Source organism: Pan paniscus, chromosome 10 (assembly GCF_029289425.2).
Source record: "Pan paniscus chromosome 10, NHGRI_mPanPan1-v2.0_pri, whole genome shotgun sequence".
Taxonomy (NCBI): domain Eukaryota; kingdom Metazoa; phylum Chordata; class Mammalia; order Primates; family Hominidae; genus Pan; species Pan paniscus.
Genome location: NC_073259.2, coordinates 124322405 through 124344525, shown reverse-complemented (window position 1 = coordinate 124344525; position 22121 = coordinate 124322405). Strand labels below are relative to the sequence as shown.

Genomic DNA, 22121 nt, shown 5'->3' with positions numbered 1-22121 from the left:
TCCACTAAAAATACAAAAAAAAAAAAAAAAAAAAATTAGCCGGGCGTGGTGGCGGGTGCCTGTGGTCCCAGCTACTCGGTAGGCTGAGGCAGGAGAATGCCGTGAACCTGGGAGGCGGAGCTTGCAGTGAGCTGAGATTGCGCCACTGCACTCCAGCCTGGGCGACAGAGTGAGACTCTGTCTCAAAAAAAAAAAAAAAGAAATGTCTTCTCAGGCCTGAGGACTCAAGGTGCCAGAGAGTTTGGAGGAACTGTGTGTGATCCCTGGAGGATGGTGGCCTTTGTCTAACATGCCAGGACCTGGATATGGGTACTCAAAGAGGAGTATTGCCAGGGTAGGGTGGCTAGATCAGTTGCCTTCCTACCCATCCAGACCTTGCTGAAGTCCCTAATTAAGGCCACCGTTAAAGAGACATTTGTCTTCCTTATAAAGCCCCTCTGGGAGCCTGGGCGCTTAGACCTGGCCTGGAGCATAGAAAACAGAAAGGGTGAGATGTTCTGGCAGAGTTGGCAGAGAAGTTGGCATCTTCCCTACCAGAGTGAGACCTGGCTCAGGGCCACCTGGACAGCCCCTTACTTTCATGAGCCTTGAACTCACACTTACACACCCCTGGAGAAAAAAAGTTAGAGAATCTACACCTCATGAACACTCTCCTTTTCTTTTTTCTTTTCTTTTCTCTTTCTTTCTTTCTTTCCTTCTTTCCTTTCTTTCTTTCTTTCTTGTTTCTTTCTTTCTCTCTTTCTCTTTCTTTCTTTCTTTCTTTCTTTTAAAAGACAGAGTCTCATTCTGTAACCCAGGCTGTAGTGCCGTGGCACGATCTCACTCTCTTTTCTTAAAAATGATTTTGTTCCCCTAAAACCTGAGTTGGCTGTTGTACATTGGGACTGTTCAGGTTTCTGGTGTATGTGTGTGTGTGTGTGTATATATATATGTCTGTCCAGAGAAAGCAGAATTTAGTTCCAGGTGACACATTTCACCACCTGTGATGGCCATAGCCTGCAATGTGTAAGAAACTTAGTGGAAGCCAAAAAAATTATAAATATAGAAATATAGTTCACCCCTTTTTTGGTCAAACAGCAGCAGTGTCATCAAAGAAAAATATCAGGGGACACTGTTCAGAACTTCCTTAGGCTTTATGATGGGCTATTTGAAAGCAATTCATTGTGGGCTACTAGGATCAGCATTACCCCAGGCAAAGAGGCCTTCTTAAGTGTACAAAAGGTGTAGGCAAAATGCCACTAAATCCAGTTAAATTAATCTCATTGGAACTTCTAACAACTCAAATCATTGCTTAAATTACTTCTTTGGTGGTGTTTCTTGGAGTTCGTCCTCCTCCTTTGTTTTATAAAAAGGAGCTCTGGAGGTTAATGATAAAGCTGACATGTATTAACACTTACTATGTATCAGGCAGGTGCCAAGTGCTTTGTGTACAGTAACTCACTGAATGGCCACAATAGTTCTAGGAGGCTGGTATGAACATGACCTTGCTTTAGGGATGAGAAAAGCCAGGTACAGAGAGTTTAAATCACAGCCCAAGGTGGTCAGAAGAGTAATGGCAGAGCTGGGATTTGAACCAGGTCTTGTCCAACTCTAAAGCACTTGCTCTTACTCATGCCTCAACCAGTGACCTGCAGACACTGCCTCTCCAAATCAGCGATAACTGCTGTTGTTTTTACTTCATCCTCTATGCTGTCTTAGGGGAGAGGTTGGAACAATTAGGAAATCCTTAGTGGTTATGAGCAAAACTGTTATTGCCCAAGACAGCGTAGCTCGATTGGTATAAAACCATTTAAAAGGAGACTTGAAACGTCTCAACTTAAAAATTGAATTATGAAAGGGAATGAAAAGTATCAGCCTACCGCATGAAAGATGTTCAGAAAATCTTTATGCAATTATGGAATGAATTATCTTGTCCATGCCAAGAGAGAGTGACCAAAGACCAGGTTCTGTCATTGTGCCAAGCTTCTTATTGGTCTCATTGGAACTGAACTTGGTTCTCTTTTGTTTTAAGCTGCTAACAGCAAACAACTCAAGAGGAAATGCAAATGGTTGCAATGCCTAAGAGAAGATCAACCTCACTAGAGTTTCAGGGAAAGCAAATGCAGGCTGGGCGCGGTGGCTCACATCAGTAATCCCAGAACTTTGGGAGGCCGAGGTGGGCAGATCACTTGAGGTCAGGAGTTTGAAACCAGCCTGGCCAATATGGCGAAACCCCCTCTCTACTAGAACTACAAAAATTAGCCATGCGTAGTGGTGCACACCTGTAACCCCAGCTACTCGGGAGGCTTAGGTAGGAGAATCTCTTGAAGCCAGGAGGTGGAGGTTGCAGTGAACCAAGATCACATCAGTGCACTCCAGCCTGGGTGACAGAGCGAGATTCTGTCTCAAAAAAAAAAAAAAAAAAAAAAGCAAACAAACGATACCATTTTTTCACCTATCAGGTTGGCAACAATTTTAAAAGATTTGGCAACATCCAAATGCTGGCAAAATTGTAAGGAAGTGTACACTCTTCCTGCATAGCTCCAGGGACTGTGAAATGTGAATTGCTGCAACCTTTGAGGGAAGTCTTCTGGCTGTATTTATTAACAATAAAAACACACATTTATTAACAATAAAAAAGCAATCCTATTTTGGGGATTTTATTCTACAGGAATAAAACTGTCGGTACATAAGGATATATGGATAAGGCTATTTATTGCACCCTTATTTAAAGTAGGAAAACACTGGAAAATCCCTGAATGTTCAGGAATAGGGGAATAATTGATAAATTATGGCACAGGTGTTCTATGAAACATTACACAACTAATAAAAGAATGAGTTAGATGCAGATATATAGGTCTAGAGGTGTATTTGTGATAAACTATTAAGTGGAAAAAGCAGATTGCAAAGTAATATATGTGACACGATCCCATTTTCATAAAAAGTAAAAAAAAAAAAAAATTCCCTTAGAAATGTGTCTTTAAGTTGTGTTGGTTGGTATGAGTCTGGAGGAAAGAGAGTGATTATCTACAACCACGTGTGAAATTTGGTTATCTCAGTGGGGTAGAGGGAAGAGTATTCCCCTTTTCCTGGTATATTTTTATAGCTGGCATTCTGTACTTTTGTCATTTGCAATGAAATAAATCCAATAAAGTTTAGGTTATACAGGGAAAAACCCTTCATGTGATATGACTGGGTGATGCTCCTTCCTGTATAATGCACAAGTGGCTGTGAGGGTTATAATGTATTGATCACCACCTTTGGAGTCAGGCACTGTGCTAAGAACTTTCCCTGAGCTATCACTCTGGGAGGTCAATGCACAGGAAGAAATGAGGGTCACAGGGGTTAAATGACCTGCTCGAGGCCGCACAACTAGAGCACAACAGAGCAGAGATTGGAACCCAGGTGTCTCTTATTCTGAAGCGACAGTCTTAACTCCTGCAAAATGCTCCCACACTGCAGCTCTGGCAGCTTCCTGCGGTCTTTCTAATAGATGGTTCCTCCTCTGGTCATATTTTTTGCTTCCATTTTCTCTCTGCCATTACATTTAGTAACCACGAAAGGGAACTAACCTGTCGTTCTAAGACCTGGGACTTCAGTTTCCCGCTGGGCAGCAGGCAATCTCACAAATGGGGAAACCAAGTCACGAGGATGGTTATCAGGTGCCTTCCACAGAGGGAACTGGACTGCGACGTCTGTGAGCCTTGTTCCTTGCTGCTTCCTGTTAGTCAGTTGATGGTTTTGTTTTGTTTTCTTTTAATCTTATCTCCTGAGGTTTCTCATCAACTCCCATTGCTTTCTCTATTGAGTAAGAATTCTGTGGATCTTTATCAGTAATTTCAACCGTGCAGTGTCAAAGAATTTCACTGCTAGAAATGATCTGAAAGATCACCCGAGTTGCTGTTTTCACACACGAGGAAACTGAGGCCCTGAAAGTTTGTCTGGCTTGTCCAGGATCATAGGCTGCTCCGTAGTGCATTTGAGACTGCAACTGGCTGCCCTTGGGTTCCCATTCTGTATTCATGGTGTCAGCACAGCTACAAGCAGCACTTCTAGTGTTTTTTCCTTCTCTTTGGGGTCTCTGACAGCCAAGAAAATCTTTGTGGATGAGGGTATTTTTCTTTCTTCTTTTTTGTTTTCTCTATTTGCTTTAAGTTTACTTTTATGATGCTATTTGATTGATTACTCTGTTTTCAATTTTATTTATTGATTGTTGTTGTTTATAACTTACTGCACTGAATGGTTATGTATACATTTGGTTATTTTATTTTATTTATTTATTTTTGAGACAGAGGCTCACTCCATCGCCCAGGTTAGAGTTTAGAGTGCAGTGACAGGAGCTTGGCTCACTGCAACCTCCACCTCCCAGGTTCAAGCAATCTCCTGTCTCAGCTTTCCAAACAGCTGGGATTATAGGCACGCATCACCATGCCCGCCTAATTTCTGTATTTTTAGTAGAGATGGGGTTTCACCATGTTGGCCAGGCTGGTCTTGAACTCCTGACCTCAAATTATCCACTCACCTTGTCCTCCCAGTTCTAGAATTCTAGGATTGCAGGCATGAGCCACAGCACCCGGCCAACATTTGGTTATTTTAAACAAAGGAAAAAAGAAAATGCAAACAGTATGGTAAAAAGTAATCCCACTCCAACTCCCAGTCCCCCTAGTTCCCCTCCTTAGAGGCAACTAATGTTACTACTAGTTTCTTGTTACCCTTCCTGAGGTATCTCAATAAATAATCTATTTTTGAGATTATTCCATATTAGTGCAAATAGCACTAACTCATTATTTTTAATGGCTGCATGGGATTAAATTATATTGTTAACTATTCCCCAAATGATGGACATGTTTCTAGTTTGTACCCTACAAACAATGCTATAGTTCATATCCCTGCACTGCATGTCTTTATACAATCGTACAAGTATCTCTGTTGGATAAACTTCTAGAAGTCGAACAGCTGGGTCAAAGGCTGTGTGCATTATAGATTTTGATGCTAGTTGAACGGACATCCAAAGCTATGGTGTTAATTTATATTCTCACCAGCAGTGTATGAGAGTCCTACTTCTCTCTACATTTGTCTAAGCTTTTAAAATACTGTCAATACTTCTTGTGGCTTTAATTTCCGCTTTTTCTTATGATGAGTGTGTTAGTTGGCTCCAGCTGCTATAACAAATTACCATAGACTGGGTGGCTTTAAACAACAGACATTTACTTCACACAGTTCTGGGGGCTGGGAAGTCCACGATCAGGTGCTGGCCATTTCAGTTCCTGGTAAGGACCCTCTTCTTGGTTATGTCTTCACACAGTAGAGAGAGAGAAGCAAACTCCCTTGTGTCTCTTCCTATAAGGGCACTAATTCCATCACGAGGGCTCCACTCTTATGCTAATTACCTCCCAAGGGCTCCACCTTCAAATATCTTTACAGTGGTGAGTAGAGTTTCAACATATGAAGTTTGGGGAGGACACAAACATTCAGCCAATAACAACGAGTGAGGTTGAGTATCATTTTATATACAATCAAGTGTAAATGATGGGGATGTGTTCTGAGAAATGTAACATTGGTGATTTCCTCATTGTGCAAACATCATAAAGTGCACTTGCACAAACCTAGATGAGATAGTCTACTACACAGCTAGGCTAAATGGTATAGCCTATTGCTCCTAGGCTACAAACCTGTATGGCATGTTACTGTACTGAATACTGTAGGCAGTTGTAATATAATGGTGTTTGTGTATCTAAACACATCTAAGCTTAGAAAAAGTACAGTACAAATATGGTATTATAATCTTATGGGACCATTGTCATATATGTGGTCCATTGTTGTCCGAAATGTAGTACATGACTGCATTTAAAAGCTGGTCTTCTCTATTCTGTAAACTGTCCAAGTCCTTTATTCATGTTTCTATTAGGTTTTGCTCTGAAAGATTTATCATTATTATTTGATTTTTCGAGAGAGGGTCTCCGTCACACAGGCTGAAGTGCAGTGGCAAGATCATGGCTCACTGTAGCCTCAAATTCCTAGGCTCAAGCGATCCTCCTATCTCAGCCTCCCAGGTAGCTGGGACTACAGGTGAGCACCCAGCTAATTCTTTTGTAGAGATGGGAGTTTGTCATGTTGCCTTGGCTGGTCTTGAATTCCTGGACTCAAGCTATCCGCTGGCCTTGGCCTCCCAAAGTGCTGGGACTACAGGTGTGAGCCACTGCACCTGGCCTATTACTATTTCTACTTAAACCTAAACATGCTGAAGAATGACAATTTGGTCACCAGGTGAGTAGGATAAAACTACCTTCACCTCTGATGTAAATATATGGAATCTGGATATGACGGGCATTATACCCTCGAATTGCTCAGGCCTAAGTAACACCGTGTATGTTGACAGAGTGGTTTTTTTTTTTTTTTTTTTTACTTTTATCAACAGTATCTTTATTTATTTATTTATTTATTTATTTTTTTTTTGATGGAGTCTCACTCTGTCGCCCAGGCTGGTGTGTAGTGGTGCAATCTCTGCTCGCTGCAACCTCTGCTTCCTGGGTTCAAACGATTCTCTTGTCTCAGCCTCCCAAGCAGCTGGGACTACAGGCACACGCCACCACACCCGGCTAATTTTTGTATTTTTAGTATTTTTAGTAGAGACAGGGTTTCATCATGTTGGCCAGGCTGGTCTCGAGCTCCTCACCTCAGTTGGTCTGTCCGCCTTGGCCTTCCAAAGTGCACGGATTACAAGCGTGAGCGACTGCATCTGCTCATCAACAGTATCTTAATAGAAATTCTCAATATTGGCCTGAGGTCATTGGGTCAGCAATCAGGATCAATTTTTGAGATTAGGAAATGAGGCTCAAAGAGTTAAACTATGTTGGTCAAAATAATGCAATTAGAGGGATGGCAAAGCCAGCCAGAGGCATCTTTCTAAGGAGCCTCCTGAATTCATGCTCGGGCTCTGGAGTCAGATGGACCTGGGTTTGAGCCATGTACTAACTGAGAGATTGGAGATGTCACTGCACACCTCTGAGTTTTACCTAATTACAGCCTAAGAATAATAACAGTATCTACTTTAGGTGGTTGTTCTGCGGATTATGTGAAATAATGTAGGTAACGACATTCATTGTAACAATATGTTGCATGATAATACACATTATAACATGTTGCTCATGAGTTTTGCTTTAGCAGTATTTGTGGTAGTTCCAAAACTCAGTTCACGTGTCTTAAGACTTCTCTTATTATACACTCTCATCTCTTCCCTGCTTTCTACTCTTCCTTTTTTTTTTTTTTTTTTTTTTTTTTGAGACAGGGCCTCTCTGTGTCACTCAGGCTGGAGTACGGTGATGCGATCTCGGCTCACTGGGCTCACTGCAGCCTCTGCCTCCAGGGCTCAAGTTATCCTCCCACCTCAGCCTTTCGAGTAGCTAGGGCTACAGGCACATGCCACACTACGCCTGGCTAATTTTCGTATTTTATTTTTTTTGTCATGACGGGGGTTCTTGCTACATTGCTCAGGCTGGTCTTAAACCTCGGCTAGGATTACCGGCGTGAGCCACTGTGCCAGCCATCGACTCTTCCTCTTTTAGCTTAATCTACCTGAAACAGCTGATTGTTCCATGTTTGGAGGCGTATTAGTGAAGACATTGTTTTCTCCTCCCCCTTTTCGGGGATCCATTTCTTGAGGACTGGGAGAGCTTCTCTTCATAGCAGCACTCCTCCGGACTCCCAGGCCATATACTCTCAGGAAATGTTGGTTATTGAATGAATGACGCCAGGAAGAAGGGTCTGCTCCCAACACGGCCTTAGCACAGTGCCTGGAAGTTATAACAGATTCTGGCACACAGCAGGAGCTCAGGAAACATTTATGGAATGAATGAATGAATGAATGAATGAGTGCACACAGTAACTAGGAGTAAGGGCTCAATAAACATTTCTGTATTAAACGCACAGTGCCTGGAACACAGTAAGCGCTCCGTCTATGGCAGCCGTGAATATCCCTGGGCGAAGCCTGTGAAACCTTGTCCAAGAGCTTGGCTTCACTGTGCGCGGGTTCGAATCTGGACTCCTCTTCCCAAGTGTGCGACCTCGGGCAAGTGATTTAATCCCTTTGTGCTTCAGTTTTCTCCTCTGCAAAAGGCGGACGGCCGCGCGAGCCTCTGAGGACACATTCCCCAGGGCACTCGGACCCGCTGCCTGGCCCACATCCCGGCCGCCGCGCCACGCCAGCCGGCCTGGGCTGCGAGGGCACAGGCCGGGGGTCCCGCGCCCTCCTCCGCGGCCACCACGGGCGCGCCCGGGACCCACGGTCCCGCCCCGCCACGATCAGTGCACCGCGAGGGGGCGGGGCGGCCACGAGGGGCAGCCCACGGCAGCCACGGGCCGGCAGTCCGCCGCCCGCCGGGGAGCCCGGCCGCCCGCACTTCTTTCTCTCCCTCTCCGCCTCCCTCCCTCCCTCTTCCCGGCCCGAGGACCCGGCCGCGCTCAGCTCAGCAGCGCCTCCCGCGAGCCGCCGCCGCCGCCGCCACTCCGGACCCCTCCCCCGCCCGCCCCTCGCTCCCCCCGCGCGGCCGGCGCCCGTCACGTGACCAAGCGCCAGCCAATGGCGGGCCGAGCCGCGGTCGGCGGCCGCCATTGCTGTCAGAGCAAGCGAGCCCGGGGAGGGAGGAGAAGCGAGGCTGACTGGGGAGGAGGGGGGGGTGGGGGAGGAAGAGGAAGGAGGGGACGTCGCTCGGCTGCCGGGGTCGCCCGCTGGCTTCGTCCGCACCCCCCCCTTCGCGAGTTCGCGCTCCGCGGCGGCGGCGGCTCCGAGGCGGCGGCGGCGGCTCCGGGGCTCGCCTCCCCTCGCGCGCCGGCGGGGGCCGAGGGGGAGTCGGTGGCTGGAGATAAACAAGGCGGCGGCAGCGGCAGCAGCGGCGGCGGCGGCGGCTGAGGAGCAGGGAAGGCGGAGGCGGTGGCCGGCCCGCAGCGCCGGCCCGGGAGGCAGCGGCGGCCCTGAGAGGCGGGGAGGGCGCCGGGCCGCACGGACAGCGCCCCCCGCCGCCGCCGAAGCCGCCGCAGCCGCCGCCGCCGCCCGAGCAGGAAGGAGCCGCGCGGCCGCCGCGGACCCCCCCGCCAGCCCGGGCCCGCCGCCCCCGGCGCGGCGTCGCCGCGGCGCCTCCCGCCTGCCCGCCGGCCCTCGCGCCCTCCCCCGGCGGCGGCGGCGGCCCGGCCGCCCCGCGCTCCCCGGCGAGGCGCCGCCGCCCGGCCCGGCCTCGCCTCGGACGCCTCGCTCCGACATGCCCCGCTCTGGCGGCCGGGCTCGCGGAGGATCATGACTGCCGCAGCGAACTGGGTGGCGAACGGGGCGAGCCTGGAGGATTGTCACTCCAACCTCTTTTCGCTGGTGAGTAGCCGGGCTGCGGGGAGGGGGCTGTGCCGGGGAAGGGGGGGGTCCCCGACCTCCGCCGCCGACCAACTTTCTCCTCCCGCCGCCGGGACTTCGCCCCTCCCTCGCGTCTCCCCGCCGTTCGCCTCTCGCCGATTCTCCCCCTTTTGGATCGTCTCTCTCTCGCCTTGGATCCCATCCAGTGTTTATTTGGCTCTTTAAAAATCATTTGTGAGCGCGGCGCTCGGCGTGGAATTTGCATGTGGAAGTCTCGGAGCTGCGGATTCTGGGTCGCACTTCGAACGCCCACCCTGTGTTGCAATCGCACTCCCCTTCTCCTCCCCTTTCCCCCCTTTTTTCCCCCCGTAAATGTGGAAGGCTTTGCCTTGTGCTGCCGCGCCTCCGATCGGCAACCTCTTCCCCCGTTGTCGGATCGGCTGCCTGCCCGCCCGCCTGCCTTTTGAATTTTTTTAAATTCCATAATGACACCTGCAATTTCGCCCTAAAATAGTTGATTGAATGCGATTGTGTCAGGAAAGGACTCTTGCACCCGAAGCTCCCGCGATTGTAAACATCGACAGCCGCCTGCCTCTCGGGGCTTACTATGCTGGAGAGCCGTAAAGCCATTGCACCGAGCCGACGGAAGGTGGAGAAAGCTTTTTTCTTTCTCTCCTCCTGTGTCTTTTAAAAACTGTTTTTCTCTATCCTAACAACGAATCCACACACACACATACACACACACACACACACACACACACAAAAGCAACAAGCTGGTCGGTTTGATAACATCGCTTTTATCTGCCTTCGCCTCTCTCGCGCTCTGATAATTGACAACTTTTCCTTCGGATTTGAATCGCCTGCCTTAATCTTGAAGCAGTTAGGGTGTCAATTGTTCTCGTGGAAGCCTGGCACCCGCCGACGGTGTCTAGATTCATCGAAATTAAAAATGTATAGGGCTCCAGCAACTCTTTTCCTGGCGGTGGCAGTGACATTTGGTGGTAAATGCCATCTTTGCTTTTTATTGGGTCGTATTACCTACCTCTGAAAACATTCACGTTGTTAAACCTGGCGTTTAGGCTAATAATTGCAGTGCGTGGTCTTTAAATATGTGCTTTGTGCATGAGTTACTGTATGTATAGCTATGTGCCCAGGAGAGTACGAATTTGTTTAAATATTGAGCAAAGATTTGTAAACAGATGTAAGGCAATTACGTTTCAAGCGTAGAATATAATTGGAAAATTGGCTGAACGGTTTATTTAATTTAGCCTTAAAAACACCCAACTTATTTTAAGTTGTGTACCCTGTTTTTTTTGGGGGGGAGGTGAGTCCCTTTTGGAGAGCATGCATTTTGGAAATTATTTTCTGTAACCCCCGCTGTAGATAGAAGCATTATTTCCCTCTTAATCCTTGTTTACACTGGATAAATAATTTAGTGTTCAAATTGTAATTAGTTACATTTAATTGTGGGTGGCATAGATGCCTTTTTGCTATGAGACTAATGGAGAAATGCAAATTCTCGCCAACTTTTCAAATGAAAGTGTTACTTTATTAAATGTGTTACAATGCAGACCAAAAAATCAACACGTGATTTTTACCTACAAAGACATAGTATCATTGCTCCCACTCTAGTAAAATCAGGTAAATTTTTTAAAATGAAATATTTTAATCCAGATATTTAATCTTAAAATTCATTTATAAGTTGGAATTTTTTCTCTTAGTATTGTGATAATTTTCCCTTGGTTTTTTGGTATGTGGGAGTAAAACCCCCTTTTGCCTCAACTTTTTCCCTCCTCAGTCTTATCATTTAGTATCAGTCAGGTTCAGGGACTTCCATAGATTAGCAAACATATTGATCAAGGGGTATTTAAAATGGTTTTTGTGTGGTTACTGGTGACCACATTGACACTTACAGGTAATTAAAATAACCAAGTAGAGCGATCTCCCAAATTATCATATATTATGCTGACTGGTAATGGCTGTGTATATACGGATTCTGTAGACAAATGAAAGTATATGTATAGTCAGTCTTTAGGGTATATCGTTTCTTTTATCTTTTTTTTTTTTTAAAGCTTAAGTAAGGATGATAACGTTACAGAGATAAAATGCTTGAGATTCTTTTGGAGAAGCAATTTCGTAGGAGAGGATTCTGTACTTTGATTTTGATTGACTAAAGGTTTGTGTTTGAGATATTTCTCCCCTAAACCTCTTTAAACCAAGGGATTGATTTTTGAATATGCTTTTTTAAAAAGAATTATTTTTTAAGTAGCAACTTTGAACTAGAGAACCATAGAAATGCTTAGTTGATTTTTTTTTTAAAGGAACGTAGAATGTCTTCATTCTCTTGTACGTGGAGTGTGGATAAGGTGCTATTGAAGAAATGTAAATTAATTAAACTGCTGACTTGTACATTTTTCTGATTCCAAATTGAGATTTTTTTTTTTGAAAATGCTATACAGCAGTAGCAACCTGGAATATTAAAAATATGTTGCCCAAAGTACATTGTATATCATAGTTATTTCTGAAGGAGATGTAATCCCTTGTTCAAAATCATGTTTTTTATAAGAACGCTTTATGGTTTAATAATAGCATGCATTTTTTTCTTTTGGCCTGCAGGGTTTTTGTTTTGTTTTGTTTTGTTTTTTTTTTGCAGAGAAAAGTATTTATAAAGAATTTACCTAGATACTCTCATTAGTTAGATTGAAATAAGAGATTAAGTTCTGTACCTTGGTAATACCCACCCAGTTTCCATTACCTTGAGGTGTTCATTATGGCTTACCAATAGTTGATTGTGCAATCAATCAGACACTTTAAGATTTCTGCTAGTCTTTTACTTATTTTCTGATTTTTTACTGCACGGAATCAAATTTCTTAAATTAATTTTTCAGCATCCATTCCCTTTTCCTAACGTGTGAAAAATGCCATTGTGTATATATGATATGGGTCATTGTATGAGTTTCTTATTCTAACTGCTGTGAGATTTGTAGCTGCTGCATTAAGTGCATGCCTGCCTGTGCCTTTCTGACTCAAAACTATTTTCTTATGCTGTCCGTCACATTTCTGGGTGACTTTTTATATATTCACTCAGTTAATCATTCAGTTAAAAGTGTGTTAAATCTGCCTTTTTGAAAAGTGTAACAGTGCACCCTATGGTATGTGAACTCATTCTTGTGAGAAGACATAATTTCTGGATGTTAAGTAGACATTTATTTTTCTCTATTGAGGTAATATGGAGAAAGTGATTTTGTGCCCTTTAACTAGATTTAAATATGTGCTCTTTGATATGAGGGAGTGGTCTCTAGTTCTTAGATATGTATGCTCCACTTTCATGTTTTATTTGCTTAGAATCTTCCTGACTATGGACAATTGGGTGATAATCTCAAATTCTTGCTGAATTGAGACACTAGTACACCCATTAGTACATAATTCCTATTGAAGACCGTTAGTTCTGTATTTGAAGCTTTTAAGGTAATCTATTGTTGACCTACTTTCTTTTTGTCTTAAGGGATTTTTTTGCAGAATGGGAAGATAGTTGTAAATGTAGAAAGTCTGAATTTTTTTTTTTTTTGCGCTAGAACAAACTAGGGTGGACTATAAAATGGAAATTAGGAAAAGGGAATGATTTCTCTAATTTTCAAAGTGCCAAAATACACAAGGTATTTTTTTGTACCAGTTCATTGTGATTTTATAATTTATGTTTAAAGCATTTTTTTCCATGATGGTTCATTTTCTTTCTTTTTATTTTTTATTTTTTTGAGACGGAGTTTCGCCTTGTTGCTCAGGCTGGAGTGCAAAGGTGCCGTCTCAGTTCACCGCAACCTCTGCCTCCCAGGTTCTAGCGATTCTCCTCCCTCAGCCTCCGGAATACCTGGGATTACAGGCATGCGCCACCACGCCCGGCTAATTTTGTATTTTTAGTAGAGACAGGGTTTCTCCATATTGGTCAGGCTGGTCTCAAACTCCCGACCTCAGGTGATCCACCTGCCTCAGCCTCCCAAAGTGCTGGGATTACAGGCATGAGCCACTACGCCTGGCTATCATTTTCTGTAATGAAAATATTTACAATTTGTTAATATATGTTTTCGGTTTAGCATTTTGTTGTTAGTAGCACATGGTGTTACAGTATTTATATATTTTTAATAGCAATAATTGCCACCCGGTAATAGTTGCCGTATTAACCTCCAATTGCTAGTAAATATTTTTAAGTACATAATAGACAGCAATTTAAGGCATAGTGTAGCAGTTTACTGGACTGTTTTAAAGAGCCATTTGTATGTGTGATGAGTTCATAATTTTAAAGAGACAATAATGTACCTTAGGCCTGTATGCTACAAATATTTTGCTGTGGATGTTGCTTGAAGTACTCACTGGGAAGAAGTTAGGTAGGGCCTATTCTTTGTGAGAAGAATGGGCAAGGGGGTGTGTTTAGGATAGTATGTATTTATTGAATTTATGCCAGGTGCTTATATAGCTTATCATTTTTTTTTTTTTGTTTTGGTTTTTTTTTGAGACCGGAGTCCCACTGTGTCACCCAGGCTGGTGGAGTCTTGGCTCACTGCAACATTCAACTCCCGGGTTCAAGGGATTCTCTTGCCTCAGCCTCCTAGGAGCTGGGATTACAGGCGCCTGCCACCATGCCTGTCTAATTTATTTGTGTTTTTAATAGAAATGGGGTTTCACCATGTTGGTCAGGCTGCTCTGGAACTCCTGACCTTGTGATCCGCCTGCCTCGGCCTCCCAAAGTGCTGGGATTACAGGCATGAGCCACTGTGCCCGGCCAGCCTGGTTTTTAATTGTATTCCTTACCACTTTCAGAGATCTCTCTCACCAGTTTGTACTAGTGCTATAAATTGTGATAACTAAGTTAATTTTGTTCTATAATTATTTTTGCCTAATAATTTAAAATTGAGATGAAACTCATCTCAATGAAAATATGTAAATATTACTATTTACATATTTATAGAGAAACTTAGACAACAGAAAAATTGTTGATTTTTTATGAGCAGTTAATTCAGCTGTCTGTCAACTTTGAATCAAAGATAGAGTAGATTTTTTTTGAAACATTCGACTTATTTTTGATTGAAGAAAATAACAATAATAACAATGTTCCCCTTCTTTAAGCTAGTAGTAGGAGTACTGATTTGTGTGTGTGTGTTTTTTTTTTGAAAGTGAATGATACATTTATTTCACAGGAGCTAACCAGTTAGCCAGATTAGACAGATTTTATGAGAATTAGTAGTATGGTTGACTATTAGGTATTACTGTTATTGAACTGTGCATTGCAACCGTAGAAATGAAGAAAAAAATACATGCAACATTGTTATTAGTGTCATTTATTTCAGATGTATTTTGTGCAGATCTGCTTTACAAACTGTTGTGTGATGTTGGCCACCAGCATTTCTGTTTTGTCATAACGTTTCTTTTTTTTTTTTTTTTTTGAGACGGAGTCTGGCTCTGTGGCCCAGGCTGGAGTGCAGTGGCGCGATCGCGGCTCACTGCAAGCTCCGCCTCCCGGGTTCACGCCATTCTCCTGCCTCAGCCTCCCGGGTTCACGCCATTCTCCTGCCTCAGCCTCCCGAGTAGCTGGGACTACAGGCGCCTGCCACCATGTCTGGCTAATTTTTTTTTTGTATGTTTAGTAGCGATGGGGTTTCACCATGTTAGCCAGGATGGTCTCGATCTCCTGACCTCGTGATCCTCCCGCCTCGGCCTCCCAAAGTGCTGGGATTACAGGTGTGCCTGTCATAATAACATTTCTATTTTAAGAAATTATATTTAATGTATTTCAAAGTGAGGTAGTTGGGTAGCCTAAAAGTCTGTATAGTATTCTAGCGCACGCACACACGCACACGTATTTGTTTCATAGGACTTGCTTAGAGTTTCAGAATTAGCGAATCAGTATTTGTATGTGTTCTTGGAATTTAGGACATTTTCCCCCCTCTTGAGTCATTTAACTTCTTTCTGAGCTTGTTCAGATAATTTTCTTTCTTTTTTTTTTTTTTTTGAGATGGAGTCTCGCTCTGTCTCCAGGCTGGAGTGCAGTGGTGCGAAGTCGCCTCGCTGCAACCTCCGCCTCCTGGGTTCAAGCGGTTTTCCTGCCTCAGCCTCCCGAGTAGCTGGGACTACAGGCGTGCGCCACTATGCCCAGCTAATTTTTGTATTTTTTAGTAGAGATGGGGTTTCACCATGTTGGCCAGGATGGTCTCTATCTCTTGACCTTGTGATCCGCCCGTCTCGGCCTCCCAAAGTGCTGGGATTACCCACCGCGCCCGGCTGATAATTTTCTTTTATAGTATATATACTTTCATTGTTTATTTGAAAGATTTAAAGGTGTTAGCTTTGTTCTGTTGGGGGAATTCACTTCATTACATAGGGGAGATGATATTTCATTAATCTTAGTAAATATTAACATAAACGAATTGTAAATTCAGACTCATTTGCATGAATGAAATATGTATGCTTGCCCAATTTTTGTTTAGTATGAAGTCATGTACATCAGCGTTTTCTGTCTTTGCTTTAGTTGATAGAAAAATAGTTTAAAATTCGTGTTCCTTCACTCCCTTGTTTTATTACTGAACTTTAAGATTATCTAGCTGGGCGTGGTGGCTCAAGCCTGTAATCCCATCACTTTGCGGGGAGGCCAAGGCAGGCAGATCACGAGGTCAGGAGATTGAGACCATCCTGGCCAACATGGTGAAACCCCGTCTCTACTAAAAATAGAAAATAATTAGCTGGGTGTGGTGGTGCGCGTCTGTAGTCCCAGCTACTTGGGAGGCTGAGGCAGGGGAATCGCTTGATTCCAGGAGGCAGAGGTTTCAGTGAGCCGAGATGGTGCCACTGCACTCCAGCCTGGCGACAGAGCAAGAGTCTGTCTCAAAAAAAAAAAAAAAAAAAATTATCTGTGGTATAGAATAGATTTTATCCTCACATATTAGCTGTAATAATCCTCCTTTAGGAACTCCTGTTTTTCTTGCATTTATATTAGCATGTTTTAGTTATCTTTGTTGGAGTAGAGTTGTCCTCCTTTTTTTAAGTTAATAAAGTGCTTTTTAGAATATATTTTGATTCTAGTTTGAAAAAAAAAAGAAAACTGCCTTGTATTTTTTCATTGACTTCTTTCTAGATGACAGGAGAGTCAGTTGTGTCCAAGGCAAAATGTTATTTCATTGGCATTTCCATACTCTGGTTTACTATGTATATTTCTCAGTGTTTATTTCTCATTCTAGATGAATTGTGGTGTAGAATCTAATTAAAACTGTATTTCTACTACTTTGAAATAGCGCAGAGCCTTGGCTGACAGCTTTCTACATTTTGTACTATTTTTCAGTATAGTAAAACTCCATTACTGTTTTTCTTTTTTGTCTGTTTTGTTTTGTTTTGTTTTTGAGACAGTCTCCCTGTGTCACTAAGGCTGGAGTGCAGTGGGCTCAAGCAGTCCTCCCACCTCAGCCGCCCCAAATGTTGGGATTATTGGCATGAGCCGCTGCTCCCTGCCTCCATTACTGTTAAAGGATCCTCTTGAGTTGAGTGCATCAAAATTTCATTTGTGTCTTTTTTTTTTTTTTGCATAGTTTAAATTTGTGGCTTTAACTTTAAAAGTAGATTGGGGGGGCGGGGAGGAGGGAGAGCATCAGGAAGAATAGTTAATGGATGCTGGGCTTAATACCTGGATGATAGGCCGGGTGCGGTGCTCAGGCCTGTAATCCCAGCTCTTTGGGAGGCCGAGGCTGGCTGATCATGAGGTCAGGAGATTGAGACCATCCTGGCCAACTTGGTGAAACCCCGTCTCTACTGAAAATACAAAAAGTAGCGGGGCGTGGTGGTGTGTGCCTGTAATCCCAGCCACTCGGGAGGCTGAGACAGGAGAATCGCTTGAACTAGGGAGTTGGAGGTTGCGGTGAGCCGAGATTGTGCCACTGCACTCCAGCCTGATGATAGAACGAGACTGTTTCAAACAAAACAAAACAAAAACAACCAAAAAACCTAGGTGATGGGTTAATCTGTGCAGCGAGTCACCATGGCACACGTTTACCTATGTAACAAAACCTGCACATGTACCCCAGAACTTAAAATAAAAGTTGATGGGGAAAAAAAATTGATAGGAGAAGATAAAGCAGGAAAATATTTAAGTCTTCATTAGATCTTCTTACTTAATAAGTCTTAATTTGTATTAAGTCACTGAGTTGAATGTATTTAAGACATTTGATATTAAAATTAAATTGGAGTAACAGACTTGTTTCAAATAAAATATGTAATTGTGAACAAGTTTTATGATGGGGAGTAGAAATTTCAAAAATTGGTAATCTAAAAGGATATTAAACTGAATAAGAATTATTGTGATCTTTTCTTCTCCCTTAAAAAACATTTGACAAATTTATGAAGAAGTGTTTTTTTTTTTTTTTGCTGGGAGGAGGGGAGATAGGGTCTCACTATGTTGCTCAGGCGGTTTCAAACTCCTGGCCTCAAATGATCCTCCTGCCTTGGCCTCCCAAAGTACTGGGATTACAGGTGTGAGTATGAGGAAGTATTTTTGAGTATAATACAGGAGGCTTCCTCATTTCAATATTATTAAGAAGGATGATTAAATTTATCTGAACTTAATATGAGCACTAATAAGGTATTCAGAAGAGTATAATTGGTTTGACAAAACATTTTATGTTGACAATTCTGACTATTGAATTTTCATGCCCTAAAGAGAAATAAGAAAAAACATACATATATCTAACTGGAACATTTGGAACTAGCTCCTAGTATTTGTGCCTGCATGTAAGCCTGGCACAATGCTACTTAAGAAGTTCAAATGTTACCTCCTCTGACCACCACAGGCAGAACTAGTTACCCCCTACCTCCCTCTGTGTACCTCTGATAATCAGATGAGCTTCTGCAGGAGAGTGACCCTGTCGAAATCATCTTTGCTAGGTGCTCATTAACTATCTGTTAAGTGATGGAATTCCTGGACGATTATTCTCCATTCCTCAAGGGAGCTCTTATTGACCATTTGGGTCTTGATCACAAGTATGCTGTTTTTATTTCAGCTTATTTTGATGATTAACTCTGTGTTCTGAATATATTTTATCTAGACTGTATGTACTGTGGCTTGGTAATATTTTAGATGAATTCTAGAAATTCCTTATTAAAGACAATTCCAACTGATCATGAGACATGTTCTTACTCCTCAAAGGAATAAGAATTCATTTAGTGTTTAGATTTTCTGTAGCATAGTAGGCAACCTATAGATTTTTGAGCCTTCTGGGGATTTTGTTTGGGGGCTTGATCCAGAGTTCCTTTACTTTCATTCTTTAAGCTGTATAGCAGTGCTTTTGTTCGACATTCAAAAGATTGTTTTCTATGAGCCCAGTAAAATGGGAAATAACCTGGTAGTAGGGAAACTTGAGTTGTATTAAACATTTTTACTAGTATGATCACGTAATAGTTCTGTGCCTCAGTTTCTCCTGTAAACTTGGTGTTGGAGGGCAGGAGGCGTGAAAAATCATTTTGAGTACCTTTTAAGGCAAGCGCTTTGGATGACTAGATGATGTTCTTTAGTAGGAAGAGACCTTTAGTAAATTACAACTAAAGTTATAGAGTAGCCCGAGGCAGTTAACCAGGACATTGGAATGGTAAAATGACTTGTTTTAAGTATAGCATTTATGTTGTGTTTGTATTTTTTTCTAGGGAGCAGAGGATTAAATTGTTCTTGTGTCTTTCCTCGTAAATAAGCCAAGATTGAGAAGAAAAACTTGAAATTCATTTTTAGTTTTTAACAGTTTTTCGTTACAACCATATATGATTCACAGTTGCATGGTGTGCCTTTAATGCGCTGGGTGATTTTGCTGTACCAACTCTGAGCTATAGCTGGCTGAGATTGGGAATTGAACCGTGGCTCTTATTTGGTAGTTTAAGCTATTAATTCCTTGGCAGCTCTGGAGTGCTCTTTGAACTTTAAATAGCAGTTCTATTAACATTTTGAGATTTGTCTCAGGGAATGTCAGGAATAGTACTTAATAAATACATTTTTCTTCTTAAAGACTAAATCATGTTTTAGGTTGACACACATGTCACAACCCTTACTGTGTTTTGAACAGAGAGAACTCAGCTACTGGCTAATTTCTATTTTCTGTTTAATAATGTGGCAGTATCTAAAAATATTGTTTAGCCTTGTTGAAGGAAGGAAAGCCCTCCCACAAATCTGTAGCGTTTGTATTAGTCATGTTGAATATGAATAGTGTCTTAAGTTGTATCTAGAGGTTTAGAATTTTACATGTAGGTGGTCTCCTGTGTTCTAAAATATTAGAAAAAGTTAATTTGTAAGTTTGTTTTCAGAAAAAAGCTTCCTTCTCTTGCTACAAATGATGGTTAGCCTATTTACCTTGTATATTGTACTTAATTAGGTCTGTTATAAAACTCAAATGCTATTTATGGCAGCATTTTTGTGGGAATAAACTTACGCTTAGTGTTCTCATGTAGGGTGTCAGGAGCACCTTTTCTCTGACTTATAGTCCTGGCAGTCAGAGCAGACACTTCTCTGCTGCAGGCAGCGAGAGCTATAGCTCCTCTTCTAGGCCAAGGAGAGGATTGCTGTGTGGAAGAGTGTGGAGAGGTGAGGATGGCTCCCTGTGGGAAGAGCAGCAGTTTTGAAGGCAGGTTTTCCTTTCCCTGCTTGTGGGCACCCACTGCTGCTTTCTCTTTGCTGATACTAGTGGCAGGTTCTGTGATGTCATCAGGAAAAGATTCTGTATTTCTTTGCATTTTAGCACTTCCCTTCTCTTTCCTCTCCTCCTTCACTCAGCCCTGGAGACAAGCTTTCTGCTCGCTATTACGTTTGCTAAATGAGGACTTCTGAGATCCAATGGGATGAAAAGGGAATTAGGGCTGAGATTGGACGGGGTAGCCAGTAAACAAATACTTAGAAATGTTAATGTTTTGTACGCTATGTTTGAGAAATTTGAGGCATGTATTTTGGAATAATGTACATCAGAAATTATTAAAATCTAGCTTGGGTTAACAAAAGGGCTAGACTGATATGCGGAAAAAAGATCTGCATGCACTATTTAATTTCTGCAGAGGGAGAGTGACATGGACCGCATAATATCTGATAATACTTTGTAGCCAGAGAAACCTGAAAGGGGAGTAATAAAACTGGATGTTGAAGGAATGGATGGATGTGGCTTGCTAGAGAAGAAGGGGAAGGGCATTCTTTGGAAGCTTGACAATTCTTAGTCTTTATTCTTGAGGATCTTTATTGAGGTGGTATGTAGGAGAACACTTCTAATTTATGGTCCTGGTTCTTGGCTTTCTTTTAAAAAACAGTACAAAGACTTATTGAAATTGAATTTTTATTAGGTGGAAAATTTGAAGTGTGGGCAGGCCAATTTAGATTAAGAAATGATGTTAAAATAATTTTCAGTTTTCTAAAATCAGTTCTGAACTTTAAAAAAAGTGCTATATTACGCAAAATGCTAATGACTAAAGTGACAAATATTTCAGAAACTGGACAGACGTGAATCTCAAATGAGCAGATGGGATATGAAACTAAAACGGGAGATAATCCAAGACGATATAGAAACTATTATGAGAAGTGAATTGAGGAAAAACAAGTGTGTTAAATGGTATTACATTTAATAATGTGTTTAAAAGCCTTTCTAGGACTGCTGTCTTACACAGACAAATTAGAATTGTTGAACTGTATAACCCTTCATTGTTTAAATTCTGTGCATTGAAAACAAATTCGATTTTGGTTTAAGATTACTTCTCATGAAGCCTAGGCTTTTAAGTTGTGAAGGTATAGGTTATATGTGCTTTAAATAGACAATCTAATTTGCTTTCTCTGACTTAAAGGTAAAGAAATGAAATAATGGTGATTTTCAGAGACAATCGTGGTGAACCTTGAAGGGGAGAGGTGTAAGGAGTGAAAGAGAGGGAAGGTTTGCTATTTGGGCAGCTTGGTAGTTCAAATAATTTTATTTGACTGTTGAGGGTAGAATCTTGGATAAGTGGGTTGAGGAGTGAATGAATGGCAAGGTAAGCCAGTACAGACACTTTTCAGTTCTGTCTGTCTGTCTGTCTAATCAATCTAGAGATGGGGGTTTGATGGGCAGTGGGGTCTTGCTGTGTTACCCAGGCTGGGCTTCAACTCTGGGACTCAAGTAATCCTCTTGCCTCAGCCTCTGGAGTAGCTGGAATTTCAGGCGTGCACCATTGTGTGCAGCTTACTTTTAAGTTTGATTCAGAAGGTTGATTGTGAAGCAAGCAGGAATGGGGGAGTAGGGGAGGGTAAGAGCCTGAAAGGTCGATTTGTGTTTGTTGACTTTGGAGCATCAATAGTGGAAAGACAGAAGGAAAGATGGAAGATACAAGGAAAGTTGATAAAACAAGCCTGGCTGGAGGATGGTTATCAAAAACCCAGCCGATAGTGTTAGTGCTAGAAAAGATGAAGACACCTCTTAGAAATACAAGATGTGATGATCTAAGAAAGGAATAAGTGTGAAGGAAGTGGGAAACAATCTCAATCTTGTAACTTGAGTGTTTTTTGAGTTCAAGGATTAAAAGTAGTGAGCTTCAGCCCGAATAAACAAAATCAATTTTTAAAAATTTTAGCTAGAAATTTTCCATTTTGTTAGTTGATTGCAGCAATCATTTTATTTTTGTTACCTTCCTTTAAAGGTTTTAAAGTTACAATTTCACAAGTATAAAACTGATTTTGAACTAGACATATCAGAACTGACATATATCTGCTGAAATGAGGAGTATTGTTCAAAGTAGGCCCCCTTGAAATGGATCAAATGATGTTGCCATTGTTTAT

The 22121-nt window shown here is 42.4% G+C and overlaps 1 protein-coding gene and 1 long non-coding RNA gene across 4 annotated transcripts in view; one reads left to right on the top strand and one right to left on the bottom strand.

Moving 5' to 3' along the window:
* Positions 1–7221: 7221 nt before the first annotated feature.
* Positions 7222–8469, bottom strand: LOC129393454 (uncharacterized). Its single transcript, XR_008620317.2, has 2 exons — positions 7907–8469; positions 7222–7772 (listed from the first exon to the last, which is right to left on the bottom strand). It is a non-coding gene; the product is annotated as an uncharacterized LOC129393454 (long non-coding RNA).
* A 694-nt stretch (positions 8470–9163) lies between these two features.
* The window catches only part of MED13L (mediator complex subunit 13L), a 319479-nt gene continuing 306521 nt past the window's right edge, over positions 9164–22121 (top strand). For 2 of the 3 annotated variants that reach the window (XM_034934593.3, XM_034934592.3), the window contains exon 1: positions 9164–9340. In XM_034934593.3, coding sequence (XP_034790484.1) covers positions 9269–9340 — 72 coding nt within the window. In that variant the 5' untranslated portion in view covers positions 9164–9268. Of the gene's footprint in view, positions 9341–9552; positions 9969–22121 lie in introns of those variants that run through there. The other variant, XM_055096226.2, reaches the window with a different exon arrangement.